The 15,763-nt window shown below is 37.6% G+C and overlaps 1 protein-coding gene across 1 annotated transcript in view; it reads left to right on the forward strand.

Moving 5' to 3' along the window:
• LOC115435868 (CUB and sushi domain-containing protein 3-like) overlaps positions 1 to 15,763 on the forward strand; it is a 296,702-nt gene that overhangs the window by 82,312 nt on the left and 198,627 nt on the right. The window contains 1 exon segment of the mRNA XM_030158480.1: positions 15,365 to 15,477. Within this exon segment, the coding sequence (XP_030014340.1) occupies positions 15,365 to 15,477 (113 nt within the window).

Genomic DNA, 15,763 nt, shown 5'->3' on the forward strand with positions numbered 1-15,763 from the left:
CAACTTTCTCTGTTTCTGATATGATAACCATCAACTTCAATCTGAGCTTTAATGAACATGTATATGATCAGTACATTAAATATAGGAAAATTCCTGATTTTCACTTAAAAATGCAAAATACAGAGGATAATTGTTAACCCCACAAACAATCCCATGAACAACCCCACAAAAGTGATAATTATTACATTTGAGGGAAATGTGGTACTACATTTGTGGGAAAGTTATAACATTTGTGGGATTATTTTGTTAAAAACTGCAAATTTTTATTAAGTTTGTGGTTTATTACATTTGTGGGGAGTTATTACATTTGCGAGGTTAACAATAATATAGAGTAAATTGGGATAAATCACTTAAGAAAGGTAAAAAATAATGAAAAAAAATTACAATCTACCACAAAAGCAGCACTGGGTCTTTATGGGTTAAAAAAATCCATTATCCTCTTCAAATGATCTAAAACATTGTAGCAATCCTGTGAAGGTATGTTATTGTTGTTATGTAAGACATAATGTTTGTGTACATATGAATGGTAAAAAGCCATTATAAGAACACACACTTAAATACAGATACATGAAAAATCCATCTCTGATTGAGATATCATAAAAAGATTTATTGGATACTAACTTCCCAGCTGCATGATTCAAAAGCCCAGGGGTCCAGTAAAGATCTGTAGGTTGGAAATGGCAAGTACAAACTAGAACAGGAAATTACAATATAGGAATGGAATTCCAACAGTAAGTAATAATTGTCTTAATTGGTTCAGGAATCCAACTAATCTACATACTGTACCTTAAGACTATGGTTTGTTATAGGTTTTGAGTTTACTTTTACAGATTTGGAGGGGTTGGAGTCATGTTGGCAATGATTTTTAATGCAAAGTTTGTGAGGTTTTGGTAAAATATGTCTGAGGATTTTGTGTTGGTTTTCGGAATAACAAAGAAGCCTTGTCTCCTGAGCCCTTTAAGAATACAAAGGAACAAAGACTAGGTATGTATAGCCTTCTGTGGCTTGTAATATTCAGTGTAAGGAGCAGCACTTAAAAATCAGACACATGTACTAGAAGGTGAGAGACAGACAGAGGAGCTAGAGAGGGAAAATGGTATGTTGACCGGCATGCAAATGGAGCTTTTTTTTTTTTTTAATGAATTTTCATGGACAGCAGAAAATGTTTTAAATATGCCTTGTGGTTCTGATTGAAATAATCAATTCACCAAGTAGGCATATGATTCCCTGTTGCATAATTCAAATTTACATTCAAAGTGCAGATGAATTACAAATCTTTGTGCAAGTTTTACATTACAATGGCTTTCAGATGCTTTGGTTTATGGCTTTTCTGTTTGGGCTTGATGTAGAAGTCACGCTCAACTGAAACAAGGGAAAGTAAAATGAGCCTGACCTCCCCCAACCTTGAGACTAAGGTTATCCATCTCATCCACATTGTGTGTTAACGTGCATCTGCCAGGTTCATGTGATCCTGCCGGGCATTAATTATAATTGTCTGAAAGCAGCGCTAATCAATCACTGAGCTGAGAGTTTTGTTGTCCCTGAGAGTTGTCATCTGAGTCTGCATGAGGGAGAGAGAGAGGCAGCCACTGTGTCAGTAAGAGACAGTGAGAGTGGAAAGGAGAGGTGCTGTGAGCGTGGTGATGACTGCTAAGTATTTCATGTTGACATAGCTAAAGCCTCTGACAGGAAGTTGATATACAATGACACTGATGTGTTTTGGCAGGCCATCAGGTAACCCTCTTCTTCACTATCAAATTAAAAGAAATAAAAGGGAACAATATTTGCCTTAATTTTTGATTGACTCATAAAATATAAAAAATAAACTATACATTACAATATGCAAGATTTATAGCTGTAATGTCATAATGAATTGACTTTGAAATTAGGCACATTTAACCCACAAAGACCCAAACAGCCACCAGCGACACAATCCATCCACAGATATAAACCGGTTAATACCTGTTGATCCATTAATCCTATCAATACATGTAAATGATTGGTGTAAAATGCAGTTTGTCGTCTTTTCATGGTCACCAGATATGACCCATTTGAATGTTCAGAGGCTCCGTAGTGAATGTGGAAACACCGTCATCTTCTGCAACATTAATTCACCTGTAAAACCCATGAAGTTGGATCAATGACAGTGGATGGACACTTGGTTTATGTTCGGTTAATGATACATTTGACTGAAAAAGTCACTTTTACATTATTTTTTTTCTGTTTTGATATAATAACCCTCAACTTTAGTCTAAGCTTTTATGAATGTTTTCATGATCAGCAAATTAAATGCAGGAAAATACCTGATTTATTTGTTTTTGTATTTATTTATTTAGTTACAGGACAGTGTGTTTTGGCATTAGTTACAAAGAACAAGATGCATGCACCAGATTTAGCAGAAAAGCAAATTTCCATCTGTTGTCCTGGACAAACGACCAACATAATAAAACATCACATAGATTACAAAGTATTAACACACTGGAAGAAAACCGTTTGACATGATGGATATAAGAAAGTTTGCTCAGACTGAACGGTTACAGCCAAGTACATAAAAAGGGGCTTACATTCTAAAAGTACAATAACATATCCTAGAATAAGAATAAGATATAAAAGAAAGAAAAAGAGAAAAGAAAAGAGAGAGAAAGGAATAAATAAGTAAACTGGCTAATCGTACAATAGTAATAGCTTTTTTTTTTCATTTTCCTACATTTTGATATAATTAAATTAAAATTTACTCCGAGTTTTCATGAACGGCTGCATGATCTGTGAATTAAATATAGGAAAATACGTGATTTACACTAAAAAATGCAAAATACAGAGGATAATGTTTGTTTTTTTTTTAAAATGGTAATAAATCAGTTAAGAAAGGTAAAAATAGAGAAATGTTCATTTGGGAGCTGCCACAAAAGTAGCACTGGGTCTTTATAGGTTAAGACTTGATCAGTGATACTTGCATATCTGCTTCGCATGTGGCGAGTTCCAAATGGATAATTGCATATTCATTTTTTTAAATAAAAAATGTGCTTTGAAAAATATCAGTATATCATTAAAAGTAAAAAAAAAAAAAAAAGTCCTGTAAAATGTGATGAAAATTAGATGAATGCAGTTCAGAAGCCAAGTTCTTTCATCTCAGAAAATGTTCCACGTGTGAGTGTGTATGCGTGTGTAGTGAGAAGTCATAATGCATCACTTGAACGCTTTGAAACCCAAAAAGATGATGTTATTCTATGTCACTGAATGTGGGCGACTGTCAGGCGGAGTTCTCATTTTAAGCCCTTACAATCCAAGAGGGGCCCGGTGAGCTCCAGTGCACTGGGGCCAGAATTTGAGAGAGACGGCTTTAACGCAGTAAGGTAAACAAACAGACAAGCAAACAAACGCGAATCAGAGCAAGCAACTCTCTCATGCCCGTAAAATTCATTGCTCTCACTCGTTCAGTTTTTATGAGTGTCTCTCGGATTGTGTACAAGGCCATTGGACAGCTAAACTTTCAAGCATCCTAACATATAGCTCCAACTGCCAGCAGAGACAAGCAAACTGTCAATTCACCCTTGAGGTTTAAAGCCGTCTAACGATGATTGACAGCTTAAGAACCTTAAAGTCAGTCGCATTTAACATCTCTGCTTGGCATGACATATTTTTCAGGCAAATAAACTTAATGCATAACCCAACTTAGCTTGTTATCCTTCCTCAACCTAGCATTAAAGATTAATAAGTTGCCACAGTGAAGTAATATATGAATTCTGAAAATGGGCTGCAAATGACAACACTTTGGTGCTGGACACTGTAATTAACCTCAGTGGTAGAAAGTAAAGAATTATAAAATAAATTTCAAGATGGGACATTAGATAGCAATGCATTTAAGGCATAGATAATGAGGTCAACCTTGATGTAATTACATAGAATACTTAGATATTTAATAGAATTTGTGCAATGGAAAATAGCATAATATATTAAGTGAAATTAACCTTTAATGGTTGTAGAAATGGTTCCTACTTGTGACACCTTCTTGATCTTTGAATTTCCAGACAATCCACAACCATATAGGCTAAGAAATATATTTTGCGGACACCTTAACAGCTTTTATCCTTTTATCAATTGAAGATTTCTATCGGATCTCTGCAAATGAGTTTATTGATTCCATCTTTGTCACACTGGAGAAGGTTGATGTGAGGCTACGCATCAATCACTGTGAAAATGGACAAAAAAAAAAAATCTGTATTTCCTCGACAAAAGGCAACAGTAGAAGTCTGGGTGGACCAAGGAAAACAGTTCTTTGTTATTCCACTGACCTTTAATATGATTGTGCTGCTCTGTTCAAAGGGGAAAATCAACAAGCTGTAGATTAGATGTCACTCATTATTTCAAATATGGACGCAGAACAGAATACCTGAAAGCCTTCTACAGTCCACCATGACATGTGATTACAGAGTCTGTTTTCTATTCTCAGACTCTTTTTCCATGCTCACCCTACCTGTTGATCTTATTTTAATGGAAATTTAAAATGTAAGAACCTAATTTTTATTTAAATAGATTTTTTTTTTTTTTGGCAGGAGCATGCATTATGTTATGATAGTTTAGAAACACAGGAAGATCTTATTAACACATTTTAACAGTTAAGTATGAAGTTTGTGTTCTTGCAAATTACAACAAAAGTTGTAAGGCAGGAATGTCAAAGTCGTTTTAGTTCAGCTGCCACATACAGCCCAATTTGATCTCAAGTGGGCCAGACCAGTAAAATAATAGCATAATACCCCAGAAAAAATGTTGACTCCAAATTTTTGTCTTTGTTTTAATGCAAAATAGTAAAATCATTAATTAATTCATTCATCTTCTGAACCCGTTTCATCCTCACTAGGTTCACAGGGGTCGCTGGAGCCTATCCCAGCTACTTATGGGTGAAGGCGGGTACACCCTGGACATGTCACCAGTTCATCACAGGGCTGACATATAGAGACAAACAATCACTGTCACATTCACACCTATGGACAATTAGGATCAATCAGTTAACCCATCAGTGCATGTCTTTGGATGGTGAGAAGGAGCCGGAGTACCTGGAGAGAACCCACACAGACACGGGGAGAACATGTCAACTTCACACAGAAAGGTCCCACCCCCATCGACTGGTGTTGGAATCGAACCCAGGACCTTCTTGCTGTGAGGCACGAGTGCTAACCACTGCACCACCGTGTCGCCCAGAAATATAATCCATTATTATTATTATTATTGTTATTATTGTTATTACCACTGTGACACACCAATTACAATCAATTTATGATATTTAAAATAAATAACTAGATTAAAAAATCATAAATCGTAAAATCAATTTATGTTTTTTTTTTTTTTTACATTTCCAAACTATCATTTTATTAAAAAAAAAAAGAAAAAAGAATAACCTGAAATATCTGAAATTTCCTTTGAAAAGTAAGTGTCATTTTAGCAATATTATGCCCGGACTTATCATTTATACATGAATATTACAGATCAGAGTAGTTATGTGGTCTGATGAGTCCAGATCAACCCTGCTCCAGATTGATGGGTGCACTGGGGTGAGAAGAGAGGCAGATGAAGTCATTACCCATCATGCCTAGTGTCCACTGTACCAGTGTGTTGGGTTAGTCTCATGATCTGGGGTTGCTTGAGTCGGTCAGGTCTAGGTTTAGCAATGTTATTTGTCCAAAAAAATGTGACAGTGCAAAAGCTTATATAGAAACAATGTAACCATAAATCAGTCCCTCCAGGATTTCGCGGGATTTTTTTTGATTGTTGCGGCCTAAAATGCCTGATTTTGTGGCAGCTTTTCCAAAAAATTGTGGTGAAAGTTGTGATGATTTGAGGCTTCTTTTATTAAAGTCAAAGGAATATGGGCATTTGCAAATTCCCTAGAAAAGTCTTTTTTGAGTTTTTAGCTTTAAAAAGCACCAGGAAGCAATGAACATCAAGAACATCAGCCAATGAGAGCGGAGCGTCACGGAACGCCAGTCAATGAGAACGCAGCGTCACGGAATGTCAGCCAATCAGAATGGAGCATCACAGAACGCCAGCCAATCAGAGTGGAGCGTCACAGAACGCCAGCCAATCAAAGTGAAGCGTCACAGAACATCAACCAGTCAGAGCGCAGTGTCACAGAACATCAACCAATCAGAGCGCAGCGTCACAGAACACCAGCCAATGAGAGCGCAGCGTCACAGAACATCAACCAATCAGAGCGCAGCATCACGGAACGTCAGCTAATAAGAGTGGAACGTCACAGAACACCAGCCAATCAGGGTGGAGCGTCACAGAACGCCAGCCAATCAGAGTGGAGCGTCACAGAACGCCAGCCAATCAGAGCGACGCATCACAGAACGTCAGCCAATAAGAGTGGAGCATCACAGGACACCAGCCAATCAGAGTGATGCGTCACAGAACGCCAGCCAATCAGAGTGGAGCGTCACAGAACGCCAGCCAATCAAAGTGAAGCATCACAGAACATCAACCAGTCAGAGCGCAGTGTCACAGAACATCAACCAATCAGAGCGCAGCGTCACAGAACACCAGCCAATGAGAGCGCAGCGTCACAGAACATCAACCAATCAGAGCGCAGCATCACAGAACGTCAGCTAATAAGAGTGGAACGTCACAGAACACCAGCCAATCAGGGTGGAGCGTCACAGAACGCCAGCCAATCAGAGTGGAGCGTCACAGAACGCCAGCCAATCAGAGCGACGCGTCACAGAACGTCAGCCAATAAGAGTGGAGCATCACAGGACACCAGCCAATCAGAGTGATGCGTCACAGAACGCCAGCCAATCAGAGTGGAGCGTCACAGAACGCCAGCCAATCAAAGTGAAGCGTCACAGAACATCAACCAGTCAGAGCGCAGTGTCACAGAACATCAACCAATCAGAGCGCAGCGTCACAGAACACCAGCCAATGAGAGCGCAGCGTCACAGAACATCAACCAATCAGAGCGCAGCATCACAGAACGTCAGCTAATAAGAGTGGAACGTCACAGAACACCAGCCAATCAGGGTGGAGCGTCACAGAACGCCAGCCAATCAGAGTGGAGCGTCACAGAACGCCAGCCAATCAGAGCGACGCGTCACAGAACATCAATCAGTCAGAGCGCAGTGACACAGAACATCAACCAATCAGAGCGCAGCGTCACAGAACGTCAGCCAATAGGAGTGGAGCATCACAGGACACCAGCCAATCAGAGTGATGCGTCACAGAACACCAGCCAATCAGAGTGGAGCGTCACAGAACGTTAGCCAATGAGAGCGCAGTGTCACAGAACGTCAGCCAATGAGAGCGCAGCATCACAGAATGCCAGCCAATGAGACTGCAGTGTCATAGAGCATCAACCAATCAGAGCATAGCATCACAGAACATCTACCAACCAGAGCGCAGTGTCACAGAACGCCAGCCAGTGAGAGCGCAGCATCACAGAATGTCAGCCAATGAGAGCACAGCGTCACAGAACACCAGCCAATGAGAGCACAGAATCACAGAACATCAGCTAATGCGAGCACAGCATCACAAAACACCAGCCAATCAGAGCACAGCATCACAGAATGCCAGCCAGTAAGAGCATAGGGTCACACAACCTGAGAGCCTGATCCTTAGTTTTTCTCTTTCCTGTTGTGCTGTTACACAGTTATAACAAACATTTTTCGTAATAAATAACTTATATGTACAAATGTAATGTAGAACAACATCACTTTCATCCAAATACATGCAGTGCGTTATTAATCAGTCCCTCCAGGATTTTGCGGGATTTTTAAATTTTTTTTTTTTTTATTGTGACCTCAAATGCCTGATTTTGTGGCAGGTTTTCCAAAAAATTGCAGTGAAAGTTGTGATGATTTGAGGCTTCTTTTATTAAAGTCACAGGAACATGAGCATTTGCAAATTACCTAGAACAGTCTTTTTTGAGTTTTAAGCCTTAAAAAGCACCAGGAAGCCATGATTTTAAATAAAACAGGCTTTTTTTCATTCATTCATTTATTTGTTTTGAGCAGAAGAAAAATGTAAACATTTTTTGTGTACAAGGAACTAATATCAGAGCAAATACATTAAATAAAGATGATCAAGACAAAATAACAATTGCCATGTACACGAGTAATAACAAAATAAATTCAACATGTACTGCTCAAAAAGGAGTGGGAAAAAGAAAACTGATTAAATCCCACCCCCATCTCACATTTATACAACACAACACGTGACTTTTGCTTCCTTAATGATATAGTAGTATATTTAGGGTTAGGGTTAGATGGGTTACATGCACACACACAGACACACATGCACACACACACACACACAATACACAGAAAGGAAAGCATGCCTCCACAGGTTCTTTCTTCCTCTCTTCTGTTGCCTTATAGAGTATATCTGCGCTAACCTTGACCGTTTCAGCTCCTGCTATTGTTCTGGATCCAACAGCCTCTGTCATTGGGACTTGTCTCGTCTTTCCTTTTCCAGTTTCAGCTGTTCTCATTTATGTTTTGTGGTTGAAAAGTGTCTGTGGAGCGGCCACTTTCATTTGTGTTCCACCACAATATTGCAGGCAGTGCAGAACAGTACACTTCCGCTTTTGTGTAACACATCTGGAAACTGACTTGCACGAACTTTGGCAGTGATATTTGTCAGTAAATATGAGTGTTTTGAATTGCACGTCTTCATCCTCTCAACTGTCAACAAAAATGTGAACGTGATGACGTACATGCACGTAGACAGGGGTGGGCGAAAGGGGGCTAAGGTGATTAGTCAAATTTGCGGAAAATTCGCGGTGATTGGACGAAATTGCAGCGCTGCGCAGAATTTGCAGTGATTGGTTGAATTTGCGTTAATAGTTGCGATCGCAACATAGCGAATTCCTGGAGGGACTAATAAATGCACGTCTAAATCAAAGCTACAGTCTAGCAATTTTCTTTTTTTTTGGTACGCTGAGTATCTATCTTTATAGTTTGTTTTACAGTCACAGGCAAAATTATTAGACCATCCTTGTTTTCTTCAATTTCTTGTTCTTTTTAATGCCTGGTACAACTAAAGGTACATTTGTTTGGACAAATATAATGACAACAACAAAAAAGGCTCATAAGAGTTCAATTTAATAGTTGATATCTATCCATTTTCCATGTTTTCCTGATAATAACCAAAATCACTTCAGTTCTTACATCAATATCTATGGCATTGTACTGACAAAAACAGTGCTTTTAGGCATTCCATGTTTTCTTTTCTGTCTGTTTTAGTCACATGATACACACAGGAGTTAGTACTTGATTGCATAACTATTGTTTCTGATGACTTTTGATGGTCTAATAATTTTTTTCTGCAACTGTATATGTTACCATATATAAATGTATGTGTATCTTCTATATCTGCCTACACAGATTTTTCTTTGAATCAATAACAACTAAAGTAAATTGGGTCTGCATGTAAAAAACAAAGTTTCTACTTCACAAAGCAAACTGCAAGCAAATTGCTTGGTTAACAGAATAAGAACAATCCTGTTCCACCAGAGTGGTGATGGATGTCTGAGGAAGATAACGGTATTCGAAGCAGGTTGAGAGCAAGAGGTGCCTTGCAGCTAAATTACCAGCTTTGGTTAAATTACCATTTGTATTAGATTCAATTTCATCTTTCTTGGATTTCTTATCGATCTTCCCAGGCAAAACATGACCCATAAAAATGTTTCCAAAAGCCATACTTTACTCTGTAAGAATGCAGTGTTTAATTGAAGAAATGTGAATTGCCAATTGGCTTCGGTATTTCACTTGAGCAATTATAGTAAGAAGCTACTGGGCATACAAGGACGAGCTCACTGTTCTCAGACGCCAATCTAGTGACAGACAGGCACCATGCAGCGAGTAAATCTCCTGAACAGTCTGACTGGAGAGCAAGGATAGAGCAAAGGCTTCTTCTTTATCACATAAAATATTACAATTACTTGTCTTGTCAGATCATACAGAATATGTGTGGAAGGAAAAGACAAAATGGCAGAGCCTCGTGGTTATCCAGGTAACACTGTCGGTGTCACAGGCAGGTTAGGAGTTGATAGGGATGTCACCGAGTTATAAATGGTTATGATAACACCGTCAGAGTAAATCCTCAGGAAACATCTTTGAGTCTGTCTTATGCAGTAATGCTGTTTGTTGACAGAGTGTTAAATCAAACTGATCTCCAGAGCTACATTCTTACACAGTGAGATTTGTTGAGTTCACCAGAACAAATTTAACTCTCTTGAATTTGCTGTATCCATCTGTGGAAGTCAGGGAATTCAATATATTGCTCTAGTTGAGGGCTGCGTTATTTGGTGAACAAGTCATACTGTGATTATTGTGGGTTGCATCACAATTTCCAATTTGAGTCTATTAGTTGGTCTATTCATTGGTTATCAAAGAAACTGCACCAATTACTTGTTATTTTTACCACTCAAACTGGAAGTACCATTTAACCCTATAACACCAAATGTATCATATTTGACGCCTGAGTTTTGAAGCCCTCTACATGATCAGTGTGATATTTTTTTCTTGAAAATCCAGATGTATACAATTAGATACATACAATACTCACATAATCCACCAGGGGGGAGGAATTCGTTCACCAGAGGCCTTTCCAGTGACACTACAAGATTGACATTAATGAGGAAAGAGGAAGAACTTTGCCAATTTTGAAAAGGAATTATCAATTTGTTAGACATGTTTGTGTTATATTATGTTTTTGTTTATTCAAAAATAATAATATTTGAGCATTGAGACCAGATGTATCAAATATGATACAAAATTAAAACTCATACATAGAAATTGATACTAAAAAAATAATTTTAAAAAAAATTGGGGTTGTTCAGAAGGACCAATAAAGGCTCCACTTTCAAAGAACTGGAATTTTCTGTCAATGATTTAAGGGTTCAGGCTTTACAGGGTTAAAAAATAAACACAACTTTTATTTTTAATATTTTATGCAGTATACATCTCTGCTTACAGTCACTGAATCCACAATATGTCCATTAAATTGCGTATTTTTACAATTATTTAAATTCACAGCCTGCAATTGAGATTCAATAAATTGTGCAGTTCTACTCAGATGTCCAAGTTGTGTATGAAGACAGAACCTGCATACCTTTTTCATCAAATTAGCATTCTCTACCTTTAAAATCAGGCTCATTTTACTTATTTTAGAGAACTTTAGTAACACTCTAATTTCCCTTGCCATTAGGCCGTAAGATGTCCCAAATCAATGATATGAAGCATGCAAAAAACTTGGATGAAAATAAGCACATAAAACACTGCATTTATGCCAAGAAGAAATCTCTGAAAAACCATAATGCGTATCTGAGGGGAAAAACAGAGCGCCTGAGTGAGTCTGAAGAGATAGAATGACATTGCATTATATGAAGAATCCATTTTTCCAATTGGACTTTCTCATCTTTTGGCACTTGGTGTGCTTTGGAGGAGATACAATAAGAAAGCAGCAGACCACAATTGTTTTTTTCTTTTTGTTTTTAAGTAGACTTGGCAGTGTTCTTACAGCAACTAATTTATTTCTTGACAGTTACATTGACCAGAACTGAGGCATGTACAGGAGTTTAGTGAAGTAAGTTAGATTCATTTCTAAACTGTGTGGATGGTATTTAAATTATCATTATACATGCTGTAATATAATGCAACCATATTGTTCAGTTAGAGATAAACTAGTATGTAGAATGTAAATTATTGTGTGTGTGTGTGTGTGTGTATAGTGGTTTAGAAATTCAGATCAGGAGGCATCAGACACTATAAGCCAGAGGCCACATACAGCGCAGTTTTATATCAAGTGGGCTGGACCAGTAAAATAATAACACAATAGCCTATAAATAATAACAATTCCAAATGTTTACCTGACCCCTCAAAGGGGAGGCAAGGGGTATTGTTTTTGGTTCAGTGTGTTTGTTTCTTTGTTTGTTTGTTAACACTCCAGCAGCAAAATTATTGGTTGAATTCATATCAAATTGGGTTTATAGATTGCCAGTGACCCAGAATAGATGTCATTGCATTTTGGGAACGTAGGTCAAAGTTTCAATTTTTTAGGAATTAAAAAAAAAAAAAAAAAATTCCCATTTACTTATAATGGGCAACATTTCAAATGTCTATCAAAACATCAATTTTGTTTCAGTTTACTTCAAACTTGTCACATATATGTAGATGCAATTGATATGCTGACATTAGCACATGCATAGACACAATGACATCAGCTGGATCAATGCCAAAATAAACTACAATACATGGGAGGAGCGGGGTTTGCTTTGCCTGACACCACTTGTTCTCTTTGTTTTATTGTAAAGAAGTTCAATTATGAAAACATTTACATTTACAAACTATCTTTTCACCAAAAACTGCAAATAACCTAAACAACCTGAAAATTCCCAAGGGACATAAGTGCAATTTTAACAATATTACGCCTCAACTTAAGATTTATACATATGCATTACAACTTACAGATCACATTGGATCTATAATTATATAAAACATTTAGTAACAGGCAGAATTTTGTTAAAATTTTACAGTTTGGAATTATGTGTTATTATTTTTTGTAGGTTACTCTTGTATTATTTTACTGGTCTGACCAACTTGAGATCAAATTTGGCTAAAATGAGTTTGACACCCTTGAATTATACCTTCAGTATAATTTTTGCACTTTGCAAATTCATCCCACAGGCCAGATTGGAACTTTTGGCGGGCTGGGTTTTGCTCACCGATCATATGTTTGACATCCCTGTTATAAGTTATCAGTCTTCTTAGTTTGTAGTTACTGAGTAATTTTATGTAGCTAAGCCATTGTATGTGCTTTCCCAGAGCAGGAGATAGGTCTTGAAATAGGAAAAAAAAAAGTCAGGTTGTTATTTATCTTCATAAAACACAGAAAGCAGAAAGTCTGTCTCTGCAAAATATTGTTAGAGATAAGTTGTTTTGTTTGACATTTGCACGTGGAGAAGTGAGTTGTGCAATTAATATGATTAAACCCCTGCTAAAGAAACACTTAAAAAGACATGTCTTTGGCTTCACACATCTGAGGTGACTCTTCATCACCAGGAGAAGGACGGAGAATGCCAACTGAAATAGTCACCTAATTCCAGGGTTATTCCAGTGCGGTGCATCCTGTGAGCCAAACTAGACATTTTATATTTGATACAGATATAAGAGGGAGTGTACTGTATGTCCTCAGAATTAACCTGACCTAAAATAATAAGAATAACATTACACTTTGCTTATGTGTTCTCTCAGCACTGACATTTTACTGTAATGCTTGTTGATACATTGGGTGTACTGAATATATATTACAAATGTGATTATAATAAAAGAATAGTTGGACACAAATTGATACAAAGTCACCCAGTGGACTGAGGACTCTGAGGTGTCATTAAGCTTTTATTTACTGTTGATAGCAGGTCATGGTTCAGTTGCTGTGCTGTGCTTTGCTACTGTCAGAGCTGTATATTTACCTCGACGCCTAGTCTTAAATTTGTAACATCACTTCTTTTCTGCCTGGAGCGCCCTTGCTACTTCTGGATGGGTACAGCTTTATTGTCACTATCAGTTTTCTTTCAGACTTCCGAGCAGAAGTCTGTGATAATGTACAAGTTCCATCACAGAGAACAGGGAGCTGCTTCTAAATACATCAGCAACCTAAAGCCTGCTCTATTTAATTCTGTCAGTATATTGATGTCATTAGCATTTTATCAATGACACAAGTGCAGAAAAGGTCAACTTTTGTGTGAAAATCAATTACCTTTTAACTGTCCTCTAGGAGACGCCATTATCTCCCTGTGTGATGGATAATTTGGATTGTTATTTAAAAATTGTACTGCATTTGGTTTTCAGTTTTCGAATTAGTTAAAACACAAATACGCAACAGCATGTACTTCTTGCCTGACAGATATTTTGAGGTCATGAAATTAGAATCTAAGCAGCAATGATCATTGTGTAAAAACCCTCACAGCTTAAATGCCAAGTACACTTAGTAGTAGTAGTGCGATTGCCGTTAAAAAAAGTCATCTCTTCTTTTTATTTTTGTCGGTCAGTCACTTTCCCTCTCTGTCTTTCTGTTCTCACTGACACTTTCTTTTTGCATTTGCCTCTCTGCCCCACAGGTTGCTAAATGCCAAAGAAATTATGTAGAAAACAAACCTTAAACATGACTGCACATACACACGAGTTAATACATTTTTTCTATCCAGTGAGCCATTTTAGGAAAACAAGACCTGTGCACCGCGCTCTATATCAGCCTGTCCCAAGTCTCTGTTTAATAGAATGACATTGCCTGCTATTGACTGTGGTGTGACAGGGCATGGTGCTGGGAGTGCAAGGCGATAGAAAAAAAAAGCTAGAGCTGGTTAGCCAGACAAATGAGAAGGCCCCTGGCAGCTTTAAATCTCCACGATTACGGAGTGTCCCTGATGCTGTGGCAACACACTGAATAAAACTTCTGATTTAAAACACTAACACAGCTGGTAAGACCGATGTAGTCATAACACAAAGACAAAAGTATTGACAGACACACACATGAGTAAAGCATGTGCCATTCTCCCACTATTTGAATGTTTTTTGGGGGGCTGCTCTACGACACGCATACGAAGAATAAATCTGTGCAGAAAGTAGCTCCTGAAAAATGAAAACAACATGAGTATTTATCCTTGGTTTCAGGGGCAAGTAGATCTTTTGCTTTGACAGCACTATTTTTGTTTGAATCATGAAAAATACTGTTGAAATGGAGGTATGCTGACTATTATCTCTGTAGCAGGTGCATTTGTTTCACTCATCTATTCCCTCTCAGCTTAACCCTTTATAGGACCCTCATAGAAACACTCAAGACAAACAAAGGATGTTATTATTTTTGAGAAATTTTTCAAAATTTTTTATTGTCATGTAGAAAATCAAGGTCAATGAAATTCCAGTATTTGGTTCCTTGCCCATAAGTAGTAAAAAAAGGAAAAAAATCCCAGAAGTATATGTAATAAATACAAGAAAAACACATGTAAGATGAAAGGAACATGTATTTTGGAACATTAGAACATCACTTTTAGAACATTACAACAACTTAAGTGCTGATCCAGACTGTTAAAATACACATTATCCCTTTGAACATCATTCCTTACATTAGTACCATTACTTCATGGTACCTAACAAAGCAGGTACACTCACCGTTCATGCAGAAATTCACCTTCCAGACCCTTCAGACCACAGTTGCTTTCACTGTCTTGTAATGTGTGTGGAAATGACTCAAAATATTACTTAAATTACTTAAAATATAACATTTTAAGTTGTTTTTGTTTTTTATGGTGCAAAAAAAAAACAAAAGGAAAGATGACATTTGTTTTCTCCCTTTTGTGGTTACGCACATACAGGCTAACTGGAATGAATATTCCAGCTCCCATCATCAGCAACAAAAACTGGCTACGGCTGCATTTTGTGACGGAGAGCAATCACCGCCACAAAGGCTTCAGGGCTCAGTATCAAGGTAAGACATGATTAGTTCATTTGCACATCGTAATAGAGGGTCCCCTACTTGAACGCAAAGGGATCATCGCAGGGAAAGTACACAGTAATTATAAAACATGTTTTTGATCTTTGTTAACTGAATATTAAACAGTTTGATTAATATCCCTCTGTTGAGTGCACGAAGGCTTCTTTTTCCTTCAGACCACCGACTTCAAAGGGTCTTGTTAATCAAATGTTTGAGAGATTTACTGTATACATTTCCTTAAAACTCTGCTCTGGCAGCTCAATAATCCTTCACCCTGACA

Source organism: Sphaeramia orbicularis, chromosome 16, assembly GCF_902148855.1.
Source record: "Sphaeramia orbicularis chromosome 16, fSphaOr1.1, whole genome shotgun sequence".
Lineage (NCBI taxonomy): Eukaryota > Metazoa > Chordata > Actinopteri > Kurtiformes > Apogonidae > Sphaeramia > Sphaeramia orbicularis.